The sequence below is a fragment of the Emys orbicularis genome, chromosome 13 (assembly GCF_028017835.1).
Source record: "Emys orbicularis isolate rEmyOrb1 chromosome 13, rEmyOrb1.hap1, whole genome shotgun sequence".
In the NCBI taxonomy this organism is placed as follows: domain Eukaryota; kingdom Metazoa; phylum Chordata; order Testudines; family Emydidae; genus Emys; species Emys orbicularis.
Window position 1 is genome coordinate 37,832,566 of NC_088695.1, and position 27,742 is coordinate 37,860,307.

General features: G+C 44.7%; 1 protein-coding gene across 1 annotated transcript in view; it reads left to right on the plus strand.

Moving 5' to 3' along the window:
* CACNA1G (calcium voltage-gated channel subunit alpha1 G) overlaps positions 1–27,742 on the plus strand; it is a 277,783-nt gene that overhangs the window by 183,464 nt on the left and 66,577 nt on the right. The window contains exons 10-18 of the mRNA XM_065415327.1: positions 3,399–3,550; positions 4,626–4,811; positions 5,997–6,111; positions 7,114–7,269; positions 12,040–12,108; positions 15,150–15,243; positions 16,299–16,483; positions 16,700–17,131; positions 26,482–26,582. Coding sequence (XP_065271399.1) covers positions 3,399–3,550; positions 4,626–4,811; positions 5,997–6,111; positions 7,114–7,269; positions 12,040–12,108; positions 15,150–15,243; positions 16,299–16,483; positions 16,700–17,131; positions 26,482–26,582 — 1,490 coding nt within the window. The remainder of the gene's footprint in view (positions 1–3,398; positions 3,551–4,625; positions 4,812–5,996; positions 6,112–7,113; positions 7,270–12,039; positions 12,109–15,149; positions 15,244–16,298; positions 16,484–16,699; positions 17,132–26,481; positions 26,583–27,742) is intronic.

The following is a 27,742-nucleotide window of genomic DNA, read 5'->3' on the forward strand; positions in this document are numbered from 1 at the left end:
ACAACATAAGCCGCCTGTATTCCCCACTTCAGCTCCCAGGCCATCTCTCTGGCACCAGAATGATTTTCCCACAGCTTGAACTCCAGCCAGAGCAGTGACACCAATTACAGATTTTGGTTACCTCAGGATGTTGCTTTCTGAGATGATTTACAACAGCATCTGTCAGGTGAAGCCCTTCTGAGCTGTGGCTGATTATTAACAATGCTTTCCGGTCCTTCTGGCAATGAGTGGGGAGACTGGCTGATTCCCACTGACAGGTCCCTGTACTTATCTCTCATCTTACCAGGGTTAAAGCTCTGCAGGGCACTTGTAAACAAAGAACCGGTGTCCGGGACGCGTTGGGATTAGACACAGCCTGCATCAGGTGCCTTTAATGGCTTGCTTTATGCACGTCTCTCATGTGGGGAATGCAGCCTCAGCTATCTGCCTCTGTATACATAGCTGTTGCTTTTAATAGAAGGATCAGGCTTGAATAGGCTGTCAAAGAACCCAAGCGAGTTAGGTGCCCAGCTCCCATTGAATTTCAATGGGAGTTTGAAGCCTAAATCCCTCAGCTCTTTGGGAAACCCCAGCCATAAAATCTACTACCAGGTCTGTCTTTGGCTCACGGTGTAACTTGAGGTAATCAATTGGCCCCTCTTTGTCTTTTAGTTTCTCCATCTGTAAAATGGGGATGGTACCTGTACACCTAGCAGACGGAAGGTGCCAGTTAAGTGCAAAGTATTATTACTTTTTTGTACTTAATCTTAGATAGGGTGACCAGATGTCCTGATTTTATAGGGACAGTCTCAATTTTTAGGTCTTTTTCTCACATTGGCACCTATTACCCCCCACCTCCTGTCCCGATTTTTGACACTTGCTATCTGGTCAGCCTAATCTTAGATCCCTCCTTGACTGGCTTCATTTTTTAATGTTTCTTCCTGCATCCTCCAGGAATGGATAGCTCATCTATGGGAGAGGGAGCCAGGTTCTAGCCTGGCTCATGACCATCAGCAGAGTTCACTGAGTTCTCATTGCAGGGCCAGATTTTCCCTCAGTTATACATGGGCAAACCTGTTCAGCAGACATACTGTAACATGTTTTTTATGGCAAAAGGATTGCACAGGTGTAGTTGATGGCAGAATGTGACCTATAGGCTCCAAATTACTGGTAATGATGTGTGAGGAGGAAAGATTCCAAGAGCACATTTCTTTGCATAATGAAATAGCCGCCATAATGAAAATAACAGCACAGGCTGTCTCTGAGCCTCTGCAGTTATGAATGAGTTGGCAGTTTCATTACAAGTGCAGGCTTTGAAATTGTCCTGGGATGGCGCTTGACATACAAGTTCTCGGCCGATTTATGATTTTGTGTGTGTGTTCCAGGACATAGATCATTTTAAACCAAGAGTGTGTTTAATAGCTTGAGTTAAAGCAGTTTTATTTTAACTCAAGATCAGCAAGAAAAGTAATGTCAAACTCTAGCCCCAGGATTTAGTTACTGATGAGAGTGACACATCAAGCTGCAAATCGATAAATAACCCTTTGTTTTCTTTCCCTCTGGTTTCTCTTCAGCACATGTAAATCTTTTGCCTTCCGCCCCTTTTGTTCTTGAAAAAGTAAATATTTTCTGAGCTCCGGCCTCTTTCGTGGGCTGAGTACTGTTGATGTCATGAAGGGAATCAAAAGCACTTTGAAATGGCTGAGGGATCCGAAGTGCCCAAACAATATCTGCTAAGCACACCCGGTAATTCCCTTCCATAACATTTTTTTTTTTTGACACAGCCATTTTCCCAATCACTAGATAGGGATTTAATTTTGTTATAACAAACTCCTGCCAGTGTCGGTGCAAATCCGGAGGGATTACAATCTGATGTCAGAACAATTTTGGTCCAAGTTTATGGAGTAAATATTATGCCAGGAGGGCGGAAGGCAAAGTGAAATATAAGATTCAGCGTACGTCTGTGGAGATTTAGACATTGAGAAACAAAGAAAGCGAATTCAGTGCAAAAAATGGCTTTGTCTCTCTAATCTGTGTATTTATAAAGCCTTATTCACTGTGGTATCTCGGTGCACTGAGACACAAATGATTGCAAGTGACCACATCATGTGTAAGGCTACGGTGACATCCTGGAACCACCCCTATTGTGCCTAGGTATTGCAACACTTCTGTTCCTGTCTTGCATGGTTTCAGAAGAGTGGGAACTCTGGTATTTAGAGCCCTGCAGCACATGCTACAGTGGCGCCAGGTCACAGATTAAATTGCCAGCTAATTTTAGGATATTCCTCGTCTTATTTTGTCAGTTGTAAAGTTGTTTAAATTTTACATGCTTAGATACTTTGCTGATTGGGACCTAACTCAGGAGAATGAGAGTCATAGCTCCCAGATTCTATTTCTACTCTGCTATAGAGTCACTGGGTGACCTCAGATAATTCACTCTTTGTGCCTCAGTTTACTCTTCTGTAATGTGTTTATCATAGTTGGTGCCTAGCTCACATGTATATAAAAAGGCTTAATTAGTGTTTGTAAAGTGCTTTGAGATCCCCAGGTGAAAGGCACTAGAGAAGCTCAAAGTATTAAATGCAAGTCTGGTAGCACCACCTATTATTAAGGTTGCCTGTCACTTCCCATTATAAGACCCTGTTTCCAGTTGCTTGTATCTTTGCCTAATTCTATTTAGAGAGTAAGTGCAGAGTAAGATTTTCAAAAGTGTCTAGTGATTTTGGGGTACCTCCATTTTTAGGTTCCCAATTTGAGAAACCTTAAAGATGAGCGATTTTCACATTGAGGGCGCTCAGCACTTTCTGGAAGTCAGGTTCCTTTGAGGCATCTCAAGTTAGGCACCTACGATCCCTAATCACATTTGAAAATCTTAGCTTTAGTCTTTATGTAAGATTAAGATACCTAGTAAATTAAAGAATAGACCCGTAATTGATGTGTGTGAGAAAACACTCTGGTTTGCCCCTCTGTATAGGATAATCTGTGTGTGAGTTACAGATAATGCTCAATTTCTCTATTGGACAGTGTTACAAATGTCTCCTGTTATAGTAGTAATCAATCAAATGCACATGGTCTACTAAGGACTGTTGCACTAGCCAGAATGACCAAGGTTGATGGCATCACACCAGACATCAAAGTGGTGATGCTGTAGTTAATGTGGATTTAATGGGTGGATTTACCTCTATAATCTATAATAAGTGCTATATTTTACGCTGGCCTGTTGGAGTTTTTCCATCTGCTATCTTGCTCTTTTACTCACTTGGCTGAAAATTATACTTTTAGTGACATGCACTTTACATCACCATTTACATCCTTCTGTAATTGGCCCTGGTCTATTTTGTGGTCTAAATCTGAGCACCTCTAGAGAGCAGATTTGTATCATGTAACTACTCCCCCCCCCCCTTTGTTCTTAATCGCAGCCTGAGGAACTCACCAATGCCTTGGAGATCAGCAATATTGTCTTCACAAGCCTCTTTGCCCTGGAGATGCTGCTGAAAGTCCTCGTGTATGGTCCATTTGGCTACATCAAAAATCCATACAACATCTTTGATGGGATCATTGTAGTGATCAGGTACAAGCGTGGTGGTCTGGTTACAAGGGTTTCTCTTCACTGGACTGTTGAATTAAAACAGAGGATAATGGATAAAATGGCCTTTCTGGGTCACTTAGGCCCCTGTGCTCCTGTGTTAGCTTTTGTACCCCATAGTGTTGTTTCTCCATAAATTCTCTACTCTTCTGAAAACTCTCTGTAGCAACCCACCTTGTTCCCGTCTTTGGTAGTTCATTATATACGCAGCTATCCTTAGTATAATGGCCCTTTGCCAAAGTTTTCCATGTGCCCAGCCATGCTTTTTTGTGATACCTCATTTAGAGCCTTATTTAATAGCACGTGTCCTTTCTGTTCCCTCATATCTATGCCTACTTCTGAGTTCCTCTTTCATATTCCTCCCCCGCACCTCAAAGTATACACACCCCATCTCTCTGACTTCTGTGCATCATTAATATCATGAACTTGAATCCTTGGATCATTATTTTCACCTTCTGTAAGAACCCTGATGGACCATCACTGGTTCCCTATGCAGTGTTAATTAACTTGCTGTGACATATTTTATACCATCTACTGTATATTATTAAAGATGCCTATAGATAAATGACTGCCCACACCCCTGCATGCCAAGGCTAGCTTTGTGGGGTTTTGGTTGCCTGGTTTTGATTTTTTTTTTTTTTTTTTTAGAGAGAGCCCCAAACACGTCCAGATATTGGGGAAGTTTAGACATGAACTCTTCAGCTGACAAATGTCTTGTTGGGTCTTTGTGCCCACTTCCCCACTGGGCACATGTGAACACTGTCATTGTGCATTCAGATGCACTCAGTGATTTACAGGCCTGTTTTTGGCATGCTCTAATGGGACTCCATTCTTTGCAAATCTGACACTAATTCAGGTATCAGAAGGCAGTGTCCGTACAGACCTTCCTGATAGGCTCCCTACTTCACATCCCTGTTTTCTCTGAGCTTCACCAACTTGGAAAGCGGATCTTTCCTTTCACTTCTCTCTCCCTTCCTCTCGTTGCTGTCTCTGTGCATTTATGTTCAGTGCTTCCTTTTCCACACCCAGTACCATACTGTTAATCTCTTTTCTTCCTTAGCGTCTGGGAGATAGTGGGACAGCAAGGCGGGGGCTTGTCAGTTCTGCGGACGTTCCGTCTCATGCGAGTCCTGAAGCTGGTCCGCTTCATGCCTGCCCTGCAGCGCCAGCTAGTGGTCCTTATGAAGACCATGGACAACGTGGCCACCTTCTGCATGTTACTGATGCTTTTCATCTTCATCTTTAGGTGAGTACGTGGCATGGATTCTGATTTCCTTTCATGCCCTGCTCTGGCTCTGTGCTTTAAGTTTCTGGTCCAGTGACTAGACGAGAATGTGAAGAGAATCCATAGGTTTCATGATTGCTCACAAAAGTAAATAACTCTGTCTGTGCTCTCTTGAAGTGAACTGCTGAATGAGAAGCACAGTAGCCTCCATAACAGGTACGGGCACTGCAGACCAGCCCCTGGCTAGAGTCTTGCAATTCTTGCCAAATGTCATGTCTGTGTTTGTGAGGGTGTTCTCCAGGGAAATCCCTTCTGCTGGGTGATTCCCCACGGGCATCGCTCCAAGGCAGCAGGCGTATGACATCACGTTCCTGCTGTGGTCCAGAGGGCAAGCCGGAAGCCTTAACCAAAACACTGTCTTTCAAAGGGCAGAGAAGAGAATGTTCCTAGAATAAACCCGTCCGAGTCAGTCTCATTCACACATGGTTCTTTTATCCCCTTTGCATCATTTCTTTGCTTTTTCTCTCTGTGCAAAACGTTTGGGATTGGATCCACTTGAGATTCAAGCAACCCAGAACTTTGAGGGTGTTGGAAATCCAAACCCAGGTGCAGATATTGAAAACTACTCCGATCTTTCTAATAAGTCAAACCTGCTCAAAATCCAACCCCGTATGACCCAGTCTCTAATATACAGGGGGTAAGGCTGGCCTTGCCCAAGATATACTGAGGGGCGGGGGCGGCTCCAGGCACCAGCGCAGCAAGCGCGTGCCTGGGGCGGCAAGCCGCAGGGGGCGGCCTGCCGGTCGCTGTGAAGGCGGCAGTGAGGCGACCTTCGGCAACATGCCTGCGGGAGGTCCGTCGGTCCCGGTTTCGGCGGCAATTCGGTGGCGGGTAAGCCGAAGCCGCGGGACTGGCAGATCACCCACAGAAACACCGCCGAATCCTCGTGACCAAGGACTGCCCGCAGGCATGCCGCCGAAGGCCGCCTGACTGCCATGCTTGGGGCAGCAAAAAACATAGAGCCGCCCCTGCTGAGGGGAGAGTTGGCAGGAAGCAAATTAAGGCTCTCTTTCCTCCATGGAGGGAAGTATTGCTCCCAATAACTGTTTGCTAGGCAGACAATATCCTGAGACACAGAGGGCCACCACTTTATGCTGCTTTCTTAACATCATCTTCAACCCCATCTTGTCTTCTTCGTGTGCTCAGTATCCTGGGGATGCATCTCTTCGGCTGTAAGTTTGCTTCGGAGCGAGATGGAGACACCCTGCCGGACAGGAAGAATTTTGACTCCTTGCTGTGGGCCATCGTCACGGTTTTCCAGGTACAACAACAAGAACTCCTTACCAAGCACTCACTGTGGGGCTGTAAGTGGGGTGGGAGAGTTTAGATTTGCTTTCCACAATGCTCTGCAGAGCTCAATAAAACTAATAGCTGAGGGGGAGAGAAACCAAAAAGTATCAACGGGGGAGGGAGGGGGGGGAAGCGTTTTCTGATGATATGAGACAATACATGGAGATCGGATGAAAGGGGAACTCCCGGAGATGCCAAAAGCTGCAGAAGAGAAGGCTCTTGCAGGAGTAGTGGTAAGATTGTGAGGAGCGACAGAGGGGTAATTAGTCTGAGTAAAGGACGGGTCTGCGAGCAAGGCTGACACAAGTCCAATGAGAGCTTCAAAGCAAGACAGCCAGCCTGGAGTCCTGTCTCCATAGTAAGGAGAATCTGCTTTATGGCAATAGTTTGTACTGAGTAGTGTATTGCTGTTGGCAAATCTAGACTGTGTATTCCAAGTCTTCGGTGGATCTTCATCTGTCTTTGCAGACAGAACAAAATGCCAGTGCATGCTACACGGCGGTCATTTAAAGCTCTGTATGGGCCTTGATATCAACTGGAGTTCCATGCACAGAGTTAGGGCAGCTTGCAGCCCTTGGGGTTAGAGTGTGGGGGAGGGGAAGAGGAAGGGGGAGGGAGAGGGTGGGGAATCAGGTGCTATCCCTGTCTTTGCTTTGATTCACTGGGTGACCTGAGCCAAGTAACAATCCTTCTGTGCCCATCTGGAACGTGAGTGCACTTCTCTCCCTTACAGGGCTGTTGAGAAGCAGCAATTGTACAGCATTAGTATTACATATTACCAATGTGCTGGTTTCCCCAAGAGTAGGTTCTTTGCCTGTTTAAGGCTGAAGATACACCTCTGCCGACCTGGAGCGTAAGTAAGAGCATGTAGGAAAGATGAGTGTCCCTAGTCATATAACCCGAATGCTGGGTTACTAATGAATGTTGGACTGTCGTGATGTCCCTTTATGCTCACGGTGCTCCTTCTCCATAGATTCTGACTCAAGAAGACTGGAACAAGGTCCTCTACAACGGCATGGCATCTACCTCTTCCTGGGCTGCTCTCTACTTCATCGCCCTTATGACGTTTGGGAATTACGTTCTCTTTAATCTATTGGTGGCCATCCTGGTGGAAGGTTTCCAGACTGAGGTAAAACCTTACAGAGGCTCCCCTCTTTATCTCGTTGTTTCCAGAGCGAGGGAGGGTCTAGAACCAACATCCCTCTGGAATTTAGATTTACAAAAGGGAAACTGATGAACTTAAATAGAGAGAGAGTGCGAAGGAGAAAAAATTAGCTCTTATTTTTTCTGTTTCTTAGCTAGGACCAAGTGCAATAAACCAGGCTGTTTAACTGAGCTTAAATGAAAAGCTTTGTTAGCATTAATATAATTGCAAGGATTCAGCTGTGAGTCAGTCAGTGCTGATGGAATAAAATGCTCTAAGAATGTCTTTGAAAGGGGCTTCGTTGTGTTTGGGAGCCAGATAAAAAGCCACCCCTGTAAAGTTATGCAGGCTGGTGACAGATTAGTGACATCATTATCTTTCTGGATGGTCTGTGTTGTTGATCTCTTCCTGCTTGCGGCTCAGCGACACTTTTGCACATTTTTAACTTCATTGTTCCTAGGCTATCGATTGATTCTCAGGGCTGGGAGCCTCTGTTAAATATCCTCTATCTTCCGTAAGGATCTCTGGGAAGTCAGCGAAGAGGTCTTAGATCTGAACTGAACTTGACCCTGTGTCTTTCTAACAAGCGGTTCATAGTGAATGAATATATAACAAACTCCCTGAAACTAGCAGACAACCAGGGCTGCCTATGACCCAGGTCTCTGCAGGCTAACAGAAGCAAAAAAAAAAAAAAAATGTTCATGAGGAAGGAGAAGAGAGAACTTTATGCTTTGCAGAAGGGCTTAGATAAGGAAGTACAAGCCAGCACTATTCATCAGTATCTAATAGTACAGGTTGTAATTTAGAGTGATGTCTCAGCTGATGGCTGTGTGTGTTGAGGGAATAATAAACATTAAAGTTTGTCACCTCCCTGTGCCATAATAATCCATCACACCATAACTAGCTATTTATACAACCTGATTGTTTTGATATTTTCCAAGTGCCATTTAAGGGGATAATTTGTTGAATAGTTCTGGGATGAGGGTGTAGGTACGTGTGTTGTCATTTCACACTGGGTTAGTGTGTTATTTTTAATTGCCTATTATCATATCCATCTCTCTCTGTAAGTTGTCTTCTCTGTCATGGAAAATGGAGTTAAGGTCATTGTCAAGTTCTTCTGAATCACAAAAGATTTCTTTGCAGGAGGTGGTATGTGCTTTGCCTAAGTAAAAGTAAGCACGGGTAAAAAAAACAAAAAACAACAACCTTGTCCTCTTGTGGAGTGATGTCTGACTTGAAACTCAGCCTCTCTCTGGTCAGTCTTGTTCATTGATACTAGAATGGCCACCTGATTGAAATATCACTTGCTGCAACTAGCCAGTAAAGAAAAGGACTTAACTTTTTAAAAACAGCATAACAACATTTCACTGAGAATGCAAATCCAGGTGTTTTTTTTGAGGAAATTAGTTTGCCTCTAAACATTGGAATACAGAGATCAGATTCTGATCTTAAAATCACTACTGTAAATCCGGAGTGACTCCATTAAAGACAGGGGAGGTATGCGTAATTTAGGCCCCAATTCCGGAAAGCACTAACACGCATGCTTAACTTGAAGTCGATGGTACGTATGCACATACCTAAAGTTAAGCATGTGTTTAAGTGCATCCCTGAATCAGAGTCTTACACTTGGTGTAACTGAGGCCAAAACCTGGGCCCCCGGTCTTAGTTCCAAATTCTGATGTCTGTTATGTTTGTGTCATTCCTATTTAACTCCGTTGATGCTGATGAAGTTACTCCAGATTTACACCAGTGTCACTACCATTGGAATTTGCCCCTTTTGTGACTCAGACTTTTGTAATATATGGTCATCTCCCCCCCACCCCCACCCCCTCAGCCCCTGGCGAATGGTAAGAAGTTCTCTGTAGTCTTCTAGTAAAATGAAATATTGTACACAAACCTCTCAGTTCAATTGCAGTTTTTTTTAGGCAGGCATGTAGATAGGGTGGATGTTTGCTGGATATGGTGAGCCAGATCCTCAGCTGGTGTAAACCGGCATTATTCTATTGACTTCAGTAGAGCTACATCTTCTTACATCAGCTGAGGATCTGCTCCTGACTATTTTATTCAGCTTTACAACCAAAAAAATGTTTCCATTTCTTGCTAACACACACAGCAGGGGGCCATCTCCTAAGTGAAATTAGATGAGATCATCTCCCATTGTAAATAACACCAAGCTTTTATCTCAGGTGATCATTCTTGGGTCCTTGACCCTCTATTCCTGGTTTATTTGGGTTTTTTTAATTTCATTGTCCTTCAGATTTCTTCACAGAGTGTGTTGCTGCTGCCTTTCTCTCTCTGATCCTTGAGTGCCTTTCCTCCAGCTGCAAACACCTTGTTAATGTTAGTGCATGCCTTTGCAGGTCTTTTGGTTGCTAAGCAGCAGATGTACATATGCGGTTAAGAAACAAAAAGAACCTGTTCCAAACTTTCAACAGAGATCCCTGTATTTCGTTGTACCTGACTATTATGCGCAAAGAGCACACACAGGATTTTCTGCAGCCTGGGTTTTTTTAATGTACATTCTGTGAATTACTTAGATTCAGAATTTGTGCCTGAAACCACAGCAGCTCTAAGGTGTGGAAGATTTGCTGTGTGACTCCAGTTGATAGAGCTGCTAATACGATATTACTTGAGTGAACTATCCGGTCTCTGCCCTGGGGATTTATCTCTGAAACAAACAATGACTCCTGGTAAGAGAGCTTTTTGTCAGACGTAAAGCTCCTCTCCTGGGGGACTTCATGATAATGTTATCTCTGAAGCATATTCTTCCATTGGTAATCCTCTCAATTTCATGTTCCCCTTGGTTTCTCTTCCTGTCTCTGGCAATCCTCAGTTGCGAGTTTGTCTCATCTCCCTTCTTTGTGCCCGTTGTTCTTTAATTCCACCTTTCCCATCACAAGGCAACCAAGGTTCAGTGAGGACGGGGTTGTGTATGCATGCAGAGCACTTGCGTGCTTTATACATTAACTAAGATAAAAACCCAGAGTCTGTGGTGTAGTACCAGACCATGGCTAAACAGTCTGAGACAACAGAACCTTGACTTCTCCTGGGACTCAAACAGAGGGAAATGATCAATTTTCACTCATCAGTGATTTAGATTTTGTACTGTATTTTTGTCACATCCTATACTTTTTACACTCCAGTCAGTTTCATTGGGATTATCCTTATGAAGGATAATTGTGTGTTTAATCTTTTGCTGGGTTATTTATGTGTTTTTTTTTATTAGAATACTTTAAATTACATGTACAATATATGTTTGGAAAGACATTGCTGTCCCTGTTTGGGTCCAAATTTTAACTTACTGTTCTTAAATATTGTTCTAATGTATAGAGGGATGCAAAATCCAATACCTCCAATAAATTAGCCCAGTTGGCTTAGCAAGAGCTGTGCAAATAATGGATGTTTCAATTCATTGGCAATTTCAAAAAATCAGGAAAAATTGTTTTGGGTTCAATAGAAATAACATTTTTTGAAATGTTTGGTGAATCAAAAAGTAAAAAAAAAATGTTTTGGGTCAAATAAACCTTTTGCTTAGATTGAGATTTCTTTCCCTTTTTAAAATTAAAGGTAATTTTGAAACAAAGGAAAAGTCAAAATGTTTTGTTTAGAAAATGTTGAAACAAAACATTTTGCCTTTTTATAAAAAATAGGGTTTGGTTTTTTTTATTTGACTGAAACAATTTCACCAAAATCGACAGAAAATACATAACATTTTTTTTTGGTTGACCTGAATCTGCATTTTTCACTGCAAAATGTTGATTGAAAAATTTTACCCAGCTCATAACCTGTGCCAAGATATCAATGTGATAGGTGAGAGATACACCAAAAATAATATGCAAACTCCTCCTACTGCCTCTGTAGTGTGCAGCTAAATTTAAAAATGCCATTCACAAAGCTGCACATGTGTCTCCAAACATGCTTGAATATGCTGAGAAGTAAACACAAGTCTGTCAAGTCAACTTTTGCTGTGGAAGGGGAAATGCAAAGGGGAATAATGATAAGTGTTTTCCAAGTGGAAAAGGATAAAGTAGGTACAAAAATGTTGTTTTTGGGGTATTTGGGGCCCAATCCTGGAGTCATTACTCAGACACAACCCCCAGGACCTGATCCAAAGCCCACTGATGTCAATAGACTCCGATTGACTTCAATGGACTTTGGATCAAGTCCCCACTGATTTCAATGAGAGTTGATAGGGCCCAATCAAAATAACAACATATCTAATCTATAAAAGTTTCTGATGGCTACCCTTGAACTAGCTATTTCGTTTGGCTTTAACGGGATCAGTATTATGTGTTAATTAAACGCATGCATTGCTGCCTAATGACAGCATAATAAATACAGATCTCATTTTGCAGCCACAAAAAACCCGAGCATACATGGTTTTAATAATCAGACGGTATTTCATTAATGCGAACAGCTATCACATTGGAGCTAAATCAAATACTCCTTTTGAAACACTTATTTTAAAGGTAAGGATGATCTCTTCTAAGGGCTGTGCTACCTTTCATCCTTTCCTTGCACTGAACAAAGTCAGTGGCGTCTGACGAGTCCAGAGTGTTGTGACCTATTCTGCTTTTTAATCTTGGTATGAAATTGCCGCTGATGGGTACATATTATCCTACTCTACCCTTTTTTCTTTTTACTTTGCTTCCTTTTATCTCTCTATCTCTCTTTTTATGATCCACTCTCAATTTTGATGCCGAAATTGTAAAAAATCAACCCCCCCTCCTTCCCCTTCCCCCATTTTTACTTCAGGAAATCACCAAGCGAGAAGATGCGAGTGGGCAGTTAAGCTGTATTCAGCTGCCTGTCGACTCGTCGGTGGTACGTAAGAACTCAGCATGAACCCACCCAAACGCCGTCTAGTAGTTGTCTCTCTCTGTGGTGACTGGTCACACACCATGATGCTGTTCTCATTGTAGTAGCTGTCGTTCCTTTTGTCATCATTGTCAAGCGAGCCTTGATTCTAAGTCTCTTCCTTCTTTGTGGAGTCAGACAGGTCAACACAGACTCCCCAGTCTCACCTGAAACTGTTCTGGCTTCCTGTGTCTTTTCTGTACAGGAATCGACTCTTCCCACTCAGGAGAGCTCACAAATGCCTCTTTTAAACTCCCCCACCCCCGCCCGCCCCTTGTAAACCTGAGGTATGGGTGATGCTGTTTCCCAGGCATGCTTGTCAAACACCTCCCTGATCACGCACGCTGCTCCCTGCTTCTGGACAAAACCTCATCCCCCTCATGCACGTTCGCCCCAGCCCCTCTAGCTGCATGTGGTGGAGTGGAGAGAGCTGCCAAAGACTGAAAGGACCTAGAATCAAGGCTGTCTGTGGACACTTGTGTGTCAGAGCGCTGTGCTCTGGAGAAGTCAATATTAGCATTGAGGCAGCTGCAGTAGTCACTGATGGAAGAAATGCTCTAGCTCCACTGGGCGTTATGGACTGGATGCTGGAATCGCTGGGTGACATCCTCTGGCCTGTGTTATGCAGGAGGTCAGGTTAGATGATCATGATGGACCCTTCTGGCCTTAAAATTTATGAAGCTATGAAACCAAGCACTAACCAAACCTTGCCTCCCCTGCCCTTTACCCACCCAACCCTTCCCTTCTCATGCGTCTTTCCTTTTTCACTTCCGCCCCTTTTCTGTTCTGTCCTGCAAGCTCTGGCTTTTACTTTAGCACAAAGGCACTTTCTATCCTGTTCAGGTACATTCTGCCCTCTTTCGTACATGCTGATTTCGCCACTGTGCCATATGGTCCATCTCAACATACTCTTATATTTCAAAGGGATTTTAACTCCATGTTCTCTCATAAACCCTTTTCCATCCAGAAAGGCAAACCGGGAGCAAAAGAACAGGTAATGACCACGAGGCCCTGCGGGGAGATGCTTGCCTGCAGCCGCACTTAATATGTCACACACCGTATTAAAGGGGGTGATGGTATGTTCTGTTACAGCTACAGTAGGCTGCTTCAAAGACATGGGGTTTGGTGCTGTGGGGATGGAAGTTTGCAATCCCCATGTGGTCCTGCTCCTCCTTATTAATGTGCATCTCTTACCGCCCCCGAGAGTGCACCCTTTGTCAGTGACAGAATATTTGAGGAACACAAATTAAGTAATGAAACCTATTTGCATTGCTTATTAGTTTTTAACGACCCATTAAGGAGAAATGAAGTGGCAGGCTTTCTGGGAGAGAATACTTGAAGTCCACATTCCAATAAAGAGACAGAGAATTTAAAAATTCAACTAAATTCAGGCCAATGTTAATTTAATATTCCTTCTTGAAAGTGGCAGTCCTCGCCCTTTGAAATACTGCCGGCCCTGCAGGGTGATCTTGCAGGACAGGAAGAAATTTAAAAGGCAAGGACTTCCTTTCACGCTCTCTATTTCCGTGACGACGCTTCTCTGAGAGAGTCCACAGTGTGATTGGAGAAAACATAACTGTTTGGCTGAACCAAAGAAAGGGTGTTTTCCTTTGAGAATGTGGGTCCGACCCTGGGCTCTTTAGTCAAGCAAAACTCCCATTGAGTTTCTAGGTGGGCTTTGCCTGAGTAAGGAGTGCAGGTCTGGGTCTTGTATTGCATGTCACTTCCTTCAGTCTGCCACTCTAGCACTTCCCTCCTATCTGGAGCCTGTTCTGGCTTTTAAAATCAAACATGTACCCAAGCACCAAACTTCATTAGGGTGGACCAGGGCTAGTAGTGCAGCTTAGTCTTCACTGTAGGTGTTGGGTTCTCTTGTGCACCTAGGTTCTTCTAGAGCTAAAGTAAGATTCTGCTTGGCTTCTCTCTTGTCATTGCATTTCCCCTCTTCCCCCTTCCCCTCCCCATATACATCATACTAAGGGAGGGGGCCATTTTGCCAGAATTATGGTTTCAGTAGTAAATCAACCCCCTTCAGGTGGGAATAATTCTGGCAAGCTCCATTCCTGGCTGATGTATTGTGATTATACCACACCCTAAGTATTTTTCCTCAGTGCCAATGGACAGAATCAAAAAGGGCTGAGCTGGGAAGGTCTTGATTCAGTCTATGTCAGATGTCAGCAATGCCTGAGCTAGGCATTGGCAGAGCACGATAAGCAATGGAAGTGATGAGCGATGGTAAATTATTTCACACCATTCAAGGGGGACTCGAGTTGGTTTCCTGGATAGGTTTCTGATGACAGACCAAGATCAAAAGGGGAAACCCCTCGTCAACTCCTGGCATTCTAAATTGTACAGCAGGATGCAACTCCCCTAAATAAATAGGACGGTTTTACCACTTAGTATTGGGTGAAATGGGCACCTTGGGGAAGCCTAATTAGCTGTTATTGGGTTGTCTCCCTTTGGGAGCTGTTCTATCACATACCAAGCGCTCTTATGGCACTTTATGTAACTTTTCAGAGACAGACACCAGTTATCTGCTGAAACCTGCAGTCCAGTGTTTATGCCACTTGCTGAAGTCTGGATTATTTCATTTAAGCTTCAGTGGAAAGAGCTGTGTTCAGTGCTTGTGTGTAAACCGTTCTAATCCCCAGTCCCATATTAATGGTCAAGGACAAAGAGAGTCAATTTTTCATCCAAAGAACGTTCATCAGGTTTATGTCCTTTCCCTTGTGTCTGCCCGGTGTGCAGCTCCAGCGTAGGAGGTCAAGTGGTTGTCTTCTGACCCCAGCACTTGGCTGCTTTTGGGGGCTATACAGTAGCTCTGCCCTTTGGGAGTATAGTTAACAGTATGTGGTATAAATATGTGCATGCCTCATTGTGTGGAAGGTGATGTCCCATTGTGGTACAAATTTCAGTGGGTCAGTAGGTGTATTTTTTTGTTCAGAAGGCATTTCCATACTACCCATAGCCAATTATCCTGGTTGCTAAGCTGCTCTGTTTTGCTCTAGGGAGATGCTTCTAAGTCTGATTCTGAGGGGGATCTTTTCCCTCATAGCCTGGAAGAAGAGGGTGGACTTAAGAAAAACGTGTCAAACCCAGCCTGTAAGTAACCACGCTGGAAATCAGTCCTTCTAGGGCAACTTCACTTGATAGGAGACACAATGTGTCCAAAAGAGGAAAGCCCTTCTTGGGGGAGTGTTTACGCAGTATCTCAAGCCATTGCAGACTCTGTCAAGGTATAACTGATTTTAAATGAGTCATGGATCATGACCTAAAGGCAAAGATATGTAATGGTGTTAGTCCATTATCTCCCAGTAAAGCCCAAGAATCAGCCCATATACTATTGATATGGGGTTTATAACTGGGGAAGGAAACAGCAGGGAGCCGCTGCCTGTAGTTACCACTTGGACAGGCAGCAGAGCTGTGATGCACTAATGCTTGGAGAGCAGGCACAGGGAATGGTCAGGATGAGCTTTGCAGGGAGACCTATTTATTGTCCACAAGGTAGAAGATTTGGGGAGGTAGGAAGAGGAGAAACTGGGGGAGTCGAAGCTCAGGGGATAAGAAGGAGAGTGTGGGGCCACAAAGCACACTCGGCAGTGTTGTAGGACTTCTGTTGAAAGAACGTGGAGGAAGGAGTACAGAAAGGGAAGAGAACTGGGGAAGAAGAGCATAGGGAGAGGAAGTAGGGAAAGAACTTACAGGAAGAGAGGGTGGGACATTGTGGGAAGCAAAGCTTGGGAGGAGATGAAAGAAATTAATGGAAGGGGGAAGTTGGGGGAGGCATGGTTGGCAGATTGCTGGTGCTCCTGAAGCAGCAGATGACAAACCAATGTCTGTTCTTGGCTGCTGATCTTTAAAACAGGTTTATTTAAGTCCCCATGCCATGCAATTTCTGGTTTTAAAACAAAAACCCAACCTCCCACTCACTCATTAAAAATCTCCTTTGTCCCATTAATTGAAGAGTTCTCTCCTTTTCGTGAAATGACGTTATTGGCCGCATGTCCTCCCCATGTTCTGATTAGAGCTGGCTCCTTTAGGGCCATCACGTCCTTTGTCACCCTGATTTTGGATGCAACCTGAAGGGTGACGGAGAATGATGGTTTATTGCATGTTCCTAGAGCTCCAGTATCTTAAAAACTCCTTGTTTCTTCCAGTGATGGTACTGAGCGACCTCCCAGAACTGAAGAAGAGTCTGACCCCGCCCCTCATCATCCACACAGCTGCCACCCCAATGCCAATGCCAAAAAGTGCCGTGTTCGGAGATGCAGCTCGGGGCTATGAATCTCGCAGGGCCAGCAGTGTCTCCATGGATCCCAATGCCTATGAACTCAAATCACCGGTATGCAGCTCATCTTCTTGATCACACTTTGTGGCTGCTTTGTTTCTGTTTGGTTTGTGTGGCTGTTTCCAGCTGTGTGGGCTGTCTGTCTGTCTGTCTAGGTGTTTATACTGTGCTCGCTGCCTTGGTATCGCTAGGCCTGCCCATTGGGAACAAGCATGAGATGGTGGCAGTGACGTTGGGTTGACTCTTTCCATGTTCTTGTCCCTTCCTCAGTCCAGCATACAGAGCTCCCCCCACAGCCCTTGGAGCGCAGCCAGCAGCTGGAATAGTCGCCGGTCAAGCTGGAATAGCCTGGGGCGGGCTCCCAGCCTGAAACGCCGGAGCCAGAGTGGGGAGCGCAAGTCCCTCTTGTCTGGGAATGGGAAGGAGAGTTCGGAGGAAGGGGAAAGCTCGGACGAGGAGAGGTCCAGCCGGGCTGGGAGCGTCAATGGCTCTTTACCTCACCGCATGGCGTCGCTGGAAACTAAAGGCTCGTTCGATCTCCAAGATACCTTGCAGGTGCCTTCCCTGTACCGAACCAGCAGCATGCACAGCAGCCGGACCGCTGCATCAGAGCATCACGACTGCAATGGGAAAACCTCCCCAGGAGTCTTGTTACAGCAGCTCCAGATGGATGATGATGACGCTGATGATGAAGGCAACCTGGTAAGCCAAAGCAACAGTCGGTGGCTGCTGCAGCTTCTTGGCTTTCCTCTGTTTAACTGACACCCGTTCCCTTAGCAGAACAACACTGCTGAGCGCTGAGCAATAGTCCACTGTGCTTGGGTGCGTCTCTCCTGCGCTCTAGCAGCAGGCTTAAGAACACCATGTAAATCACGCGTAAAAGCCACAGGGGGTCCATGGGTTATGAGAGCCCACCTCATCTGGGACAGGTTAAATGCTACCATGATGTTTAACGCTGCACTGCCAAGTGGTGTGGGGTTGTGCTTCAAGCTGAAGTAATCTTGGGGTATCTGTGGGGTAATATTGAGCCCTCTGGGGAATAAGGACGGGCTCCTCTTACGTCTTTGCTATTATTGATTTAGCACTGTGGGTGTGCCCTGTGCATTACATATGGACAAGCCATAGTCCCTCCCGGAGGCACCGACTTTCTGAGTTCCTGGGGAGGTGCTCGACCCCCGTTCTACCCCAGACCGCGCCCCCACTCCACCCCTTTCCCCCAAATCCCTGCCCCCACCTTTTCCCACCCCCGCTCCGCCCCACCTCTTCCTGCCCCATTCTGCCTCCTCACCCCCAGTGCCTTCTGCATGCTGCTGAACAGCTGACCACCGGCGGGCAGGAGGCACTGGAGGGGAGGTGGAGGAGCTGATCGATGGGGCTGCCGGTGGGTGCTGAGCAACCACTATTTTTTTTTTTCTGTGGGCGCTCCAGCCCCGGAGCACCCACTGAGTCGGTGCCTATGTTCCCTCCCCTGGAGGTTTCTCCACCTAGGCTTCACTGCAGCCCTGGCTGGAACACACATTTTCCACTCCTCGTGTTACACCCATTATCAGCCTGCACAGACACAAGTGCCGATTCTGGATGCATAACCTGTGTCCCTCAAAGGGACTGAGCCCCCGTGGCCTATCAATTTGCAGCAGGTGGCGTGGGGGGGTGGGGGAGGGTGAAGGTTACAAAATGAGACTTGGGCTTTGCAGCAGGAGGCACAATTAAATGGCTTTGAAAGGAGCCCCAGATGTTCTTAGCTCTTGGACCTGAGCGTGGTGCCCGTTCTGTTCTTAGCGCTTTAGATGTACTTTGTAGGGGATCATGCAAAGCTTTTCGTTGATGTTGTTCACACCTTTCTATCCCCCGCCTTCCTCCCCATCCCAACTTTTTTCAGTTTTGGGTTAGGATGAGTGCCAAAATCTTAAAGCAAACTCAGTGAAACCACCAAGTTCCAATTGATTCCATGTTGGAGCAATGAGAACCTCAAATCTCACATGCTTTCTCTGCAGAACCATAAATGGCAACATACAGGGGAGAGGGCTGATGTGGTCCATCTGGGATGTGCAGCTGTGTTTGGAAGACTGTCATTTGGTTTCAACTTCTGTTTTTCAAGTGATATTAGTCATGCAGTGGACATAGCCTGGCTATCTGTGCATTTTCTGAGTAACATTTGGCTAGTCTGTGTAGGTGCACAGGATGCAGGTCGGGGTGGGACAGGGGAGGAGACCAGGGTATAATGAAGAGGCATTAGTCCAATATGTATGTCTCTTTCAGAGGTCTGAGAAGTGCCATTTAGAAAATGTTTGCTAAAAGCATGGCAGGGGGAGAAAATCAGCTGTAATTTTGCACTGATTAGAGATGCGAGGTGGTTAAGAGGCATTTCCCATTTTTACATTTTCCCTGGATCTGTGTTCTCAAATGAATGTGTGTAATTTGCAATGAGACGCTGTGCCCAATTTGTGTAAATGCCAGAGCAGTTTCAGCGTTAGAGTCTCTGCAACCGCACTAGAGATGCATCTAAATACAAAGAACCAAACTGAGAGCTGTCATCCACCCTGTCCAGTCCCTTTAAGGGAAATCAGGGGTGCAGGTTAACACCAAACTTGGCCTCCAGGCAATAAGGAACATAGAATGTGACTTATCAAATAAAAACCTGCAGACCACCTTCCCCACGTATCTCAGCTTCTGGAGGTCTCCTGGAACTTTATCTCCCTGTGCGTACAAGCGTAAATGTGACACCAACATCTCATTGTATTGAGATCTTTCTCTCATTCATCCCTGACCTTTTTCTATTATGTTAGCAAAACCTGCATGGGGACGTTGCAAAGGCTAACAAGACCTTGAAACATCTTCTGTAAGATACAGCAGGAGAATTTCGCTCCCTATCCAGAGAGTTACAAACAGGATGAGACAATAACATGTGAGAAGCAAATTGCTAATAAAGGGGGAATCTAAAAACATATACAGCTCACCCAAGGGTCTAGGCTTATTCTGAGTCGTGAAACTGCCCTAGCTCTCGGACAACTGGCTTGACAACTAGCTAAAATCAAACTCTAGGCAGATAGCGATTGACACTACGGCAGCAAAATCTGATGATCTTTAGGATAATGGTCTCCATGTTCTTGTCACAAACTGATGTCCATGAAAGACCCACCAGTCCTGCTCCCCTTCAATTTGATGGGAGCAGGATTGGGGACTATGGTGGGGGGGGGGGGGTGTACTCCAACCCATGCTGAACAAGGAAAGGCTTAAACCCCATTCATTGCCCTGGAAAGAAAAGCGCAGCCTGTAGGGACTGCATCAGGCTAGGAGTGAGGAGCTATAGCCCACTAGGCAGATGGACAGTGTTGCTGACTGCTGTGCCTTGTGAACTAGGAATCGTGAAAAGCCGGAGGTTTCTTACAGGGTAGAATGCTTCTTGGAAGGAGGAGAGGACTGGAGGCTGGGGAAAGGCCCTGGCCTTCTTTCTCCTTCACTCCCCCGGCAAGGAGAGGACTGGGGCTGTGGGGACATCCTGCCAATAAGGGAGGATTTGTTTTCTTTATTTGATGGTTAGGTCACTTGGGCACACAAGACTGTGTGGAATTAATTGCTGAACCAGGAGGAAGCCAGGTTTGTGGGGGCGGTGGAGGGAGCTTCTTGATTCGTGGTGTGTGTTAGGCCTGTATACTCTAGGAAATTAGGTCAGTATAGTTACGTTGCTGTGGAGTGTTAAAAATCCACACCCCTGAACGACGCAGTTCAACCAACGTAAGCCCTGGTGTAGACAGCGCTAGGTTGACAGGAGAATTCTCCCATTGATCTAGCTACCACCTCTTGCGGAGGTGGATTACCTACTCTGACAGGAGATGCCATCCCGTCGGTGTAGCTAGTGTCTTCACTGAAGTGCTACAGCAACGCAGCTGCAGTGTTTTAAGTGTAGACAAGCCCTTAGTCTGCTTAGACCAGCGACCCCAATAGATTGGGCAGTGACTCCTGTTACTGTCCCAGAAAGGAGATAAATGGGTGTTAGCCATCCATATTTGGACAGAAAAAGGCAGGCATCCGCCAGCATCTGAAATCTGTAAGTTGTCAGTTGTAAATTGACTGGGCCTGGAAAATGCAGCACAGCACAAACACTGGCTAGTCTACCTTAGTGAGCATTTCAGATGCAATGAGCAACCAGCGTGGGTCTGAAATAGGCATCGTTCTCCATCGTAGTGTCAGTCTGGGCAAGTGTCTGCGAACAGTAATTATTGGAGAAGCAGCTGGGGCAATACTGAGACTATGAAAGCAGCAGGTTGAGGAAATATCTTAGTGCATTTCATTGGTATTGGAGAATGAAAAATGGAACTTTGAGAATGTTAATGGATGCTAAAGATGACCATAATTGCAAAGTACATACTGACGAGAAACAGAGGTTCTTTTGACCAAGATATAGTTGCCTAGCCACAAATCTCCTTTTTTAAAATATACTTATTCCACTCTGTCTCAGATGTGGACTCTCAGGCTATAATTTTAACTGATTGCTTTAACCTGGTTCTTAACCTCCTAGAAGTGCTGCAAACCACTTTGGTCACCCTTGAGATGGAATTTCTAAGAAAAGGGCCTGTAATTATTCTCAGAAGAATCATTATTAAAATTATCAAAAGATCATGATCTTATTGCTAGCTGGAGACCTTTTATCCTCCGACTCAAGGCCAGATTTCTTTCCCACTTACCTGAACCAAACACGTAAGTGGCACATCAGAACATACTGCGTGCAGTATCTCGTAGTTTGCATCCTGCAGCTAGTAAATTGGTAACTGACTGCAATCTCGGAATGAATTTCTGAATCAGATTGTGTACTGCATCTTTAAGCTGAGATTTTTAAAGACTGTAGTCTTCTCTGCTTTCCATGGACACAGTATAAATATTTACTGTAAACAGACTAAAGTCCCTGTAGTAATGCTCTAAGATCTGGGTTTGCTCTGGTGTACTTTGCCAAACTTCCCATCCCTATTTTATTGTGCTGTGCTATGAAGTGGATTGTTTGCTAGACCAGTGTCCTCCCAGTGTTTCAATGGTTCTGTTGGTAATAGCTTGTAAACCACGTGGTGCACGTTTGAGATAGAAAGTGCTATATACTGGTAAAATAAGATTCATGTTTCTTGGCTTGTCCTCATTGTGAGGGTTCTCCTGAATTCTTCCACAGAGACCATGAGTTTTCTCCCTTTTTCTAACAAATAATGAAACAGCGGTTACTGGAAAATATTGTGTAGATTGAAGAATTCGTTCCTCAGTATTTTGAGCTTCCTGCTCTGATTTCCTCATGTCACTTTTTGGACTCTTTGCCCCCAATTTAACCTGGGTAGAACAAGAGGAAATTTCAAGTTTTTTCCAAAGAAAATAAACAAGCTGGACTCTTATTTAGATCAACGTGATCCTAGAGGAGTAAATGTGCCCTTATGGAGCAACGCCCAAAAAGCTGTCCTTATTGGATGTACTTGATGTTTTCTGCACTGAACTAAAAACTAGAACAAGGGCCAGAGTCTGATCTCCCCGGGCCCAGTTTACGTTGGTGTCACTCTATTGACTTCAGTGAATTCACGTCCAATGAACACTGGTGTAAGTGAGACCAGAATCAGGCCCATTAACTCCTCTTCACAAAATAAAATCAAGGGACCAAATTCTGCTCTTGGTTGCACAGGTGTAAATCTGGAGGAACTCCACTGAAATAATGGCCCAATACAAATCTGGATTTATACAGGTGTAACTGCAATCGGACTCTGACCTGAGATCTTTGATGTTCATATATGCTGGTCCAGTTTTTTGTTTCTCTCTCTCACTCACAGTGAAATTTCCACATTCTGCAAAAGGTCCATTGTAATGTAGAACCAAGCTGGTGAGAAATAAGAGCAGAAAGAGGGGAAGCTACGTAGTCTCAAACCAAAAGACTCTTCAAACAAAATCCCCCATATGCAAAGTGAGAATAATTCTTTTTGTGCTTTTTCATCTGCTTTGCACTAGTTTTGTAACAAGCAGATCAACAATCAGGGAATCATCTATTTTACTATCTCAATCTTCCCCCGCTCAGTGTTTGGAATGAAATAATCCAGTCCTGAGATTCATAATACATCTTCTAACTTGCATTCAGTTGACTTGTTAGGCATGGATGGTTTATTAGCAGAATTTTTTTCCTATAATAAAAATTGTATAGATCAATGTCTCTGTATGACTCCAAGACGTATATCAGTCATCTTTTAATGTCAGCATTCTTCCCTTCTGCCCTCAGAAGCACATTAATAATATCCGAAATTCCTAACCAGGAAACTATTTTCAATAGATCTCATTAATGTAGTCTCTAAAGGGTTCTCTATTCCCCCTTTGATGTTTGAACATAACACTGGTTAATATCAATGGGAGTTATGCACGTGTTTTGTCCACTGGATAGACCCCTGGGGCATGTCTCTCTTTGTCAGCTGGGTAGAGCGTTGAGCACAGAGGGAGTTTAGCTTCAATAGGCCAGCAAGATCATGCCCATAACATTCTGTCTAAACGAGCAACTGAATTAAAGGGTTGTTGGTGGTTGTTTTTCTTCTTGTTCTTCCACATCTTTATTCATCCTGGCCAGGTGTGTCTTATGAACAAATAGATGTGATTTAAATAACATAATTGATATATCTCTTTGAACATAATGCAAACTCCAGCAGCAATCAGGCTGATTGTAAGCAATGCGGTGTATCTGGACTTTGCAGAGAAAGCATTTGATGGGGGTCGGCTGGAAGTACTCGTTTTTTTATTTCACAGAGATTTGGATGTGGCTCAGATGATCATGGGCCAAACTGTGCTCTCAGTTACACTGGTGTCAATCTGGAGTAACTCCTTTGACTCCAGATTTACATGGATATAACAGAGACCAGAACTTGGCCTTGTATAAGGAAGCCAAAGCTTCAGTAATGACTGATGGATCCATGTCCCAAGCCTTTCCCATACATGTTGAATAGAGGGACATGATGGAAGTTCACTTTTCCCCTTTATTATCTGATGTAGCCTTTGAACTGCTAGCTGCAACAATTAGACAAAACCCAAAATATCTTTGGCATTAAAACTGGACGAAAGGAACATAAAGAGGCATTCTGTGCTGCTGACGCATTACCATTCACTTCAAATCCCCAAGATAAATACCAGAAATGCTTTGAATAATAGATCCTTTTGGAACCCGTCCAGCGTACAAAATTAACTGGACCAAGTCACAGCTCTTACTACATGTTCAAGGGCTGGGGTAGCTATCAGCGTTTTCTATCTAGAACTTCATGAGGTGGTTTCAGTTTGTCACCAAGCATTTTCATTAAAATGGACACTGTACTAGCTATTACCAGTTGCTAATGAGACTCCTGGCTGAGTGCATATAAGCACAGAAAGTGTTTCACCCATTCCACTCAATTACACTGACAGCTCCAGTTTTTACAGTCCAAACCAGCTCAAACTGCTAATTGCTCAGCTCCTAGGAGGAATGCTCAGGCTTATGTTTAAACTCTCTCATTTTATGCACTCCCAAGGTGCCTGTTTTGACTAGCAGTCTACCGGGTAGGGCACTGGACTTGGAAATCAAGTATCACAGGTTCAGCCACTACTCTGCTGAGTGACCACAAGCAAGTCCCTGCACCTCTCTCTGCCTATTTTACAAATGGGGATAAAGACATTGATCTTCTTTGTGGATAAAAAGTGCCATTGGGCTTGATCCATAGCCCATTAAAGTCAATCGAATAATTCCTATCAACTTCTTGGGCTTTTGAATGTGTCTCTATAAGAGCTATGTGGTGGCATTATCCAGAATTAAAAAGATGGAGTCGGGGGGGGGGGGGGGAGAGGAGTATACAATCAGGATACAGGAAATCAAGGGATCGATGGATTATTTAGTCAGGGCAAATTGTTTCAAGTTATTTGTCATGCGAAGGCAAGACTGTAACCTTGAAAGTGGTCATCATTTTTACATCAGACACATGATGAAAACTTGGGCCTTATAATTCACTGACACAATATGTGCCATTCGATTGTCCTTTTGGTGCTTGGAGGTGCTGGATGGATCCTCTGTATGCAGTGTGAAAAATTCGGCTTCTGCTTTCACCCCATGCAACTCTATTGGCATCAGTAGGTTTGCAAGCAGTGTATGTGTACAATTTGGTTCCATATATCGATATCAACTACAGCTCAAACTATAAGAAGTTTGAGGTAGTTCAGTAAAGCTATAAATATTAATGTATAGCCCAGCAATTGGGATAATAATGGATGTATAAATCCAACAGTTAATTGATGGATTATAAATGATAATCCAGTAAAAGTTTACCTTCAGAATGTAGTGGATTTCCAACTAAAGGCAATATCTGAAGTCTGAAATTCTAGTGTGTTGGAGGAAGATGGGTAGAACCTGTGACTAGTTTTGTTTTGTGGAAATCAGGTTTTAGTTTCGCAAAATCAAACCCAAGCCATGGTGATTTTTTGCCCATTCCCCCTTTGTCTGACCCGCTCCTAATGTGGGGGGGGGGAGGGATTCAGATAAATGGCTCTGCTTTAGACCTCTCCCCGGTTGGAGATTCATTAAGGACTAGATTGTGATACCCTTATTGACGTCCAATAGCACTTTGCTGCACAAGTAACCCCGTTGATTTCAAAAAGTTGGCACATGTTATAAGCTAGTATTCAGTGCAAGTAAGGGTACCCCTCTGCCCTGAGGGGTAGGCACATTGCTACGTGGTTTATGGTATTGTGGAAAGAACAAATCTAATATCAGATACAGCTGTACTCTATGGGCCTCATCCAAAGCCCATTGAAGTTAATAGAAAGGTTCCTGTTGACTCTAACAGAATTTGGATCAAAGCCCTAAAATCTGCCCTCCTGTCTTAAGCCACCATGGTATAAGTAATCTATTAAAATGGTAAGGCAGGTGCACACTTGACATTCTGTTAATGGACCAAAGTGGAAATCACTGGTGACTCCTCCAATATCACAGTGGGTGCACAAATATGTGACTCAGTCATAAAGTTCAAGGCAGGAATGAACCAGGTCATCTAGTCTGAGCTCTTGTATATCACAGGCCTCTGTACACCACCCAGTCACCTGCACACCAAGTCCAACAGCCAGAATTAGACCCAAGTGCCACAGACACAGGAGTCCACAAGTGGTATGCAGACGTTTGACCCTCTGCCCTTTTTATTGGCTCTAACATAAGCCCTATATGTTCCTTTTTTGCTTAGAATTAAACCTCGGAAGACTGGGGCAAACATCTGTTAAGTATCCAGAATGTCTGAGGCTGACTTCAGAGTAGGGATTTTAACCAATACCCTTGTCCTGCTAGTGTATTCATGATGCTATAAAAATCATGGTAACAGAGTTTTCAAATGTTTAGAGAGTCGTGTCACTAATCAGCGCAGACCTGGGCTCTGCTGGACTAAGCCCCAGTTTTTGCTGGCAGTGCCATGCGCAGTGGGGTCTTTGCTTTTTCAGCTCATAATCAGCTGCTTTGCTGAATGGTGATTGTCATTTCTGCTATGGGGAAAAATGTGGCATCTTAGCTTTGTGACTTCTAGGTTTGGAAGACCCTTTTTTTAAAAACAACTTTCTCTGCTTTTTTCTTTATGATAACTTTTAAAATCTCGTCTCCGTATTAGAGTGGTGACTGTGAGCAGATACCATGCGCAGCAGTGCCTGTCCATGCAGTAGATTTCTTTAAATTTATGGCCTCCCGCTTCCTTTACACAGCTGTGCTTAAGACATTTCTGTAAGTGGAGTTGCATGCATGTACTCTTAGGTATCATCAATCCATCCCTGAGGTGCACAGCAGGGCATGTGTACCCATGCTGTCAATTTCATTATTTTAGTCTTGTATTACACACAAGAAATGTCATTCAGAAATGACCCCAGCTCGCAGGCCTGCAGTGCTGCCATATAACTTCCAGGTTGACAGGGAGGAGGAGAAATTAAAGCATCACAAGGGTTTCATGCTTGGCTGTTTGCTTTGTCTGGGTTTCACTCCATAGCTGATGCTTGCTGTAGTTGCTCAGAATAACTGATTACAACTCACTGTACAGTTGTCATTTTTCTTTTAGAGCAAAAGCGAGCGTATGAAGGCTTGGATAAGGGCACACCTACCTTCCTGGTGCAAAGAAAGGGATTCCTGGTCTATCTACATCTTTGCTCCTCACTCTAAGTAAGGCAACTTCCATAATAATGTGATAGCTATGAGTAGAATTGAATGTAAGTGTTACAGTGGATCACTCTGCCCCAGTACCGTGAAGATCAGAGCCTTCATTGTATGCCAGCCTGCCTATCTCCCAGTCGGTGCATCGATGAGGGTAAAGCCCACGGCCCTCTCTAAGTCTTGGAGACAGATTCTTTCCCCTGCTCCACTCCTTATGTACCACTCCATTGACGTATAGTAGCCATACGGGTTGCTGCAACTGGCTGGGGAGCATTCCCCTGCTGCAGATAAATTGTAGGATTGCTGTAAACCCTAGTATAAGGATGAGCTGTGGGCAGATCATGGGCACATGGGTGTGGGCTCTTAGCTTATAGTATCTTTGGGATCAGGGGCTGCACTGTAGCTCATAGCCAGCCAAGGGAGCAGCCCCTCACTGCTTTAACGTACACCAGGATCAGGTTCAGCTCCCAGAACAGCCCACAATACGGAGGGTGAAAAGGTGGTTTAAAACCATCTCTGCCCTCACCCATGCCCTGTGCCTCCTGGAGGTGCGGCACGGAATCTGAGCCCCTGTTTATTCACCCGGGGTACCTGAGGAACTCTGCTTCCTCCCTTAGGATAGGTGGTCCTTTGGTCCTAAGGACTTGTGGACACCAGCTGTCACCCCCATATCAATAGACAGGTCCCAGACATTGCTTCACGTACACACGCTGTTCATTTAAGAAAGAGCGCAGAACCCGATGAGAGCCTTTGCCCTGGTGGAGGTGAGTACCAGGGGAAGCCATGCTGCTCCAGGCTGGGAAAGCTATGCCCTAAAGGTCAAGGGGTCAGAATAGCTGCTGGAGGTGGCAGCAACCAGTTGTTTGCCCAATAGTCTGTGGTGGTGGTGGTCAGAGATGGTGTGTAACTTACAGTCCCCTTCACACAGATTCTCGTTGAACTACTCTCACCCATTCTACCAATGTCTGGGTGACTTCACAAGGAGCTGCAAAGAGGTGTGTGTTCAGTTAAACTGGGAGCCACTTTAACTGATCCCCTTCTTCCAGCTCTTCAGTGTGTAGTGAGGGGTGTGGGTGTAAGTAGCTCCAGGGGAGTCTAACTTAGTGTAAAGGGATTGAAGCTAGTGTCAGGGGATCTAAATTGCACATCATCCTTAAATCTGGCCCTGT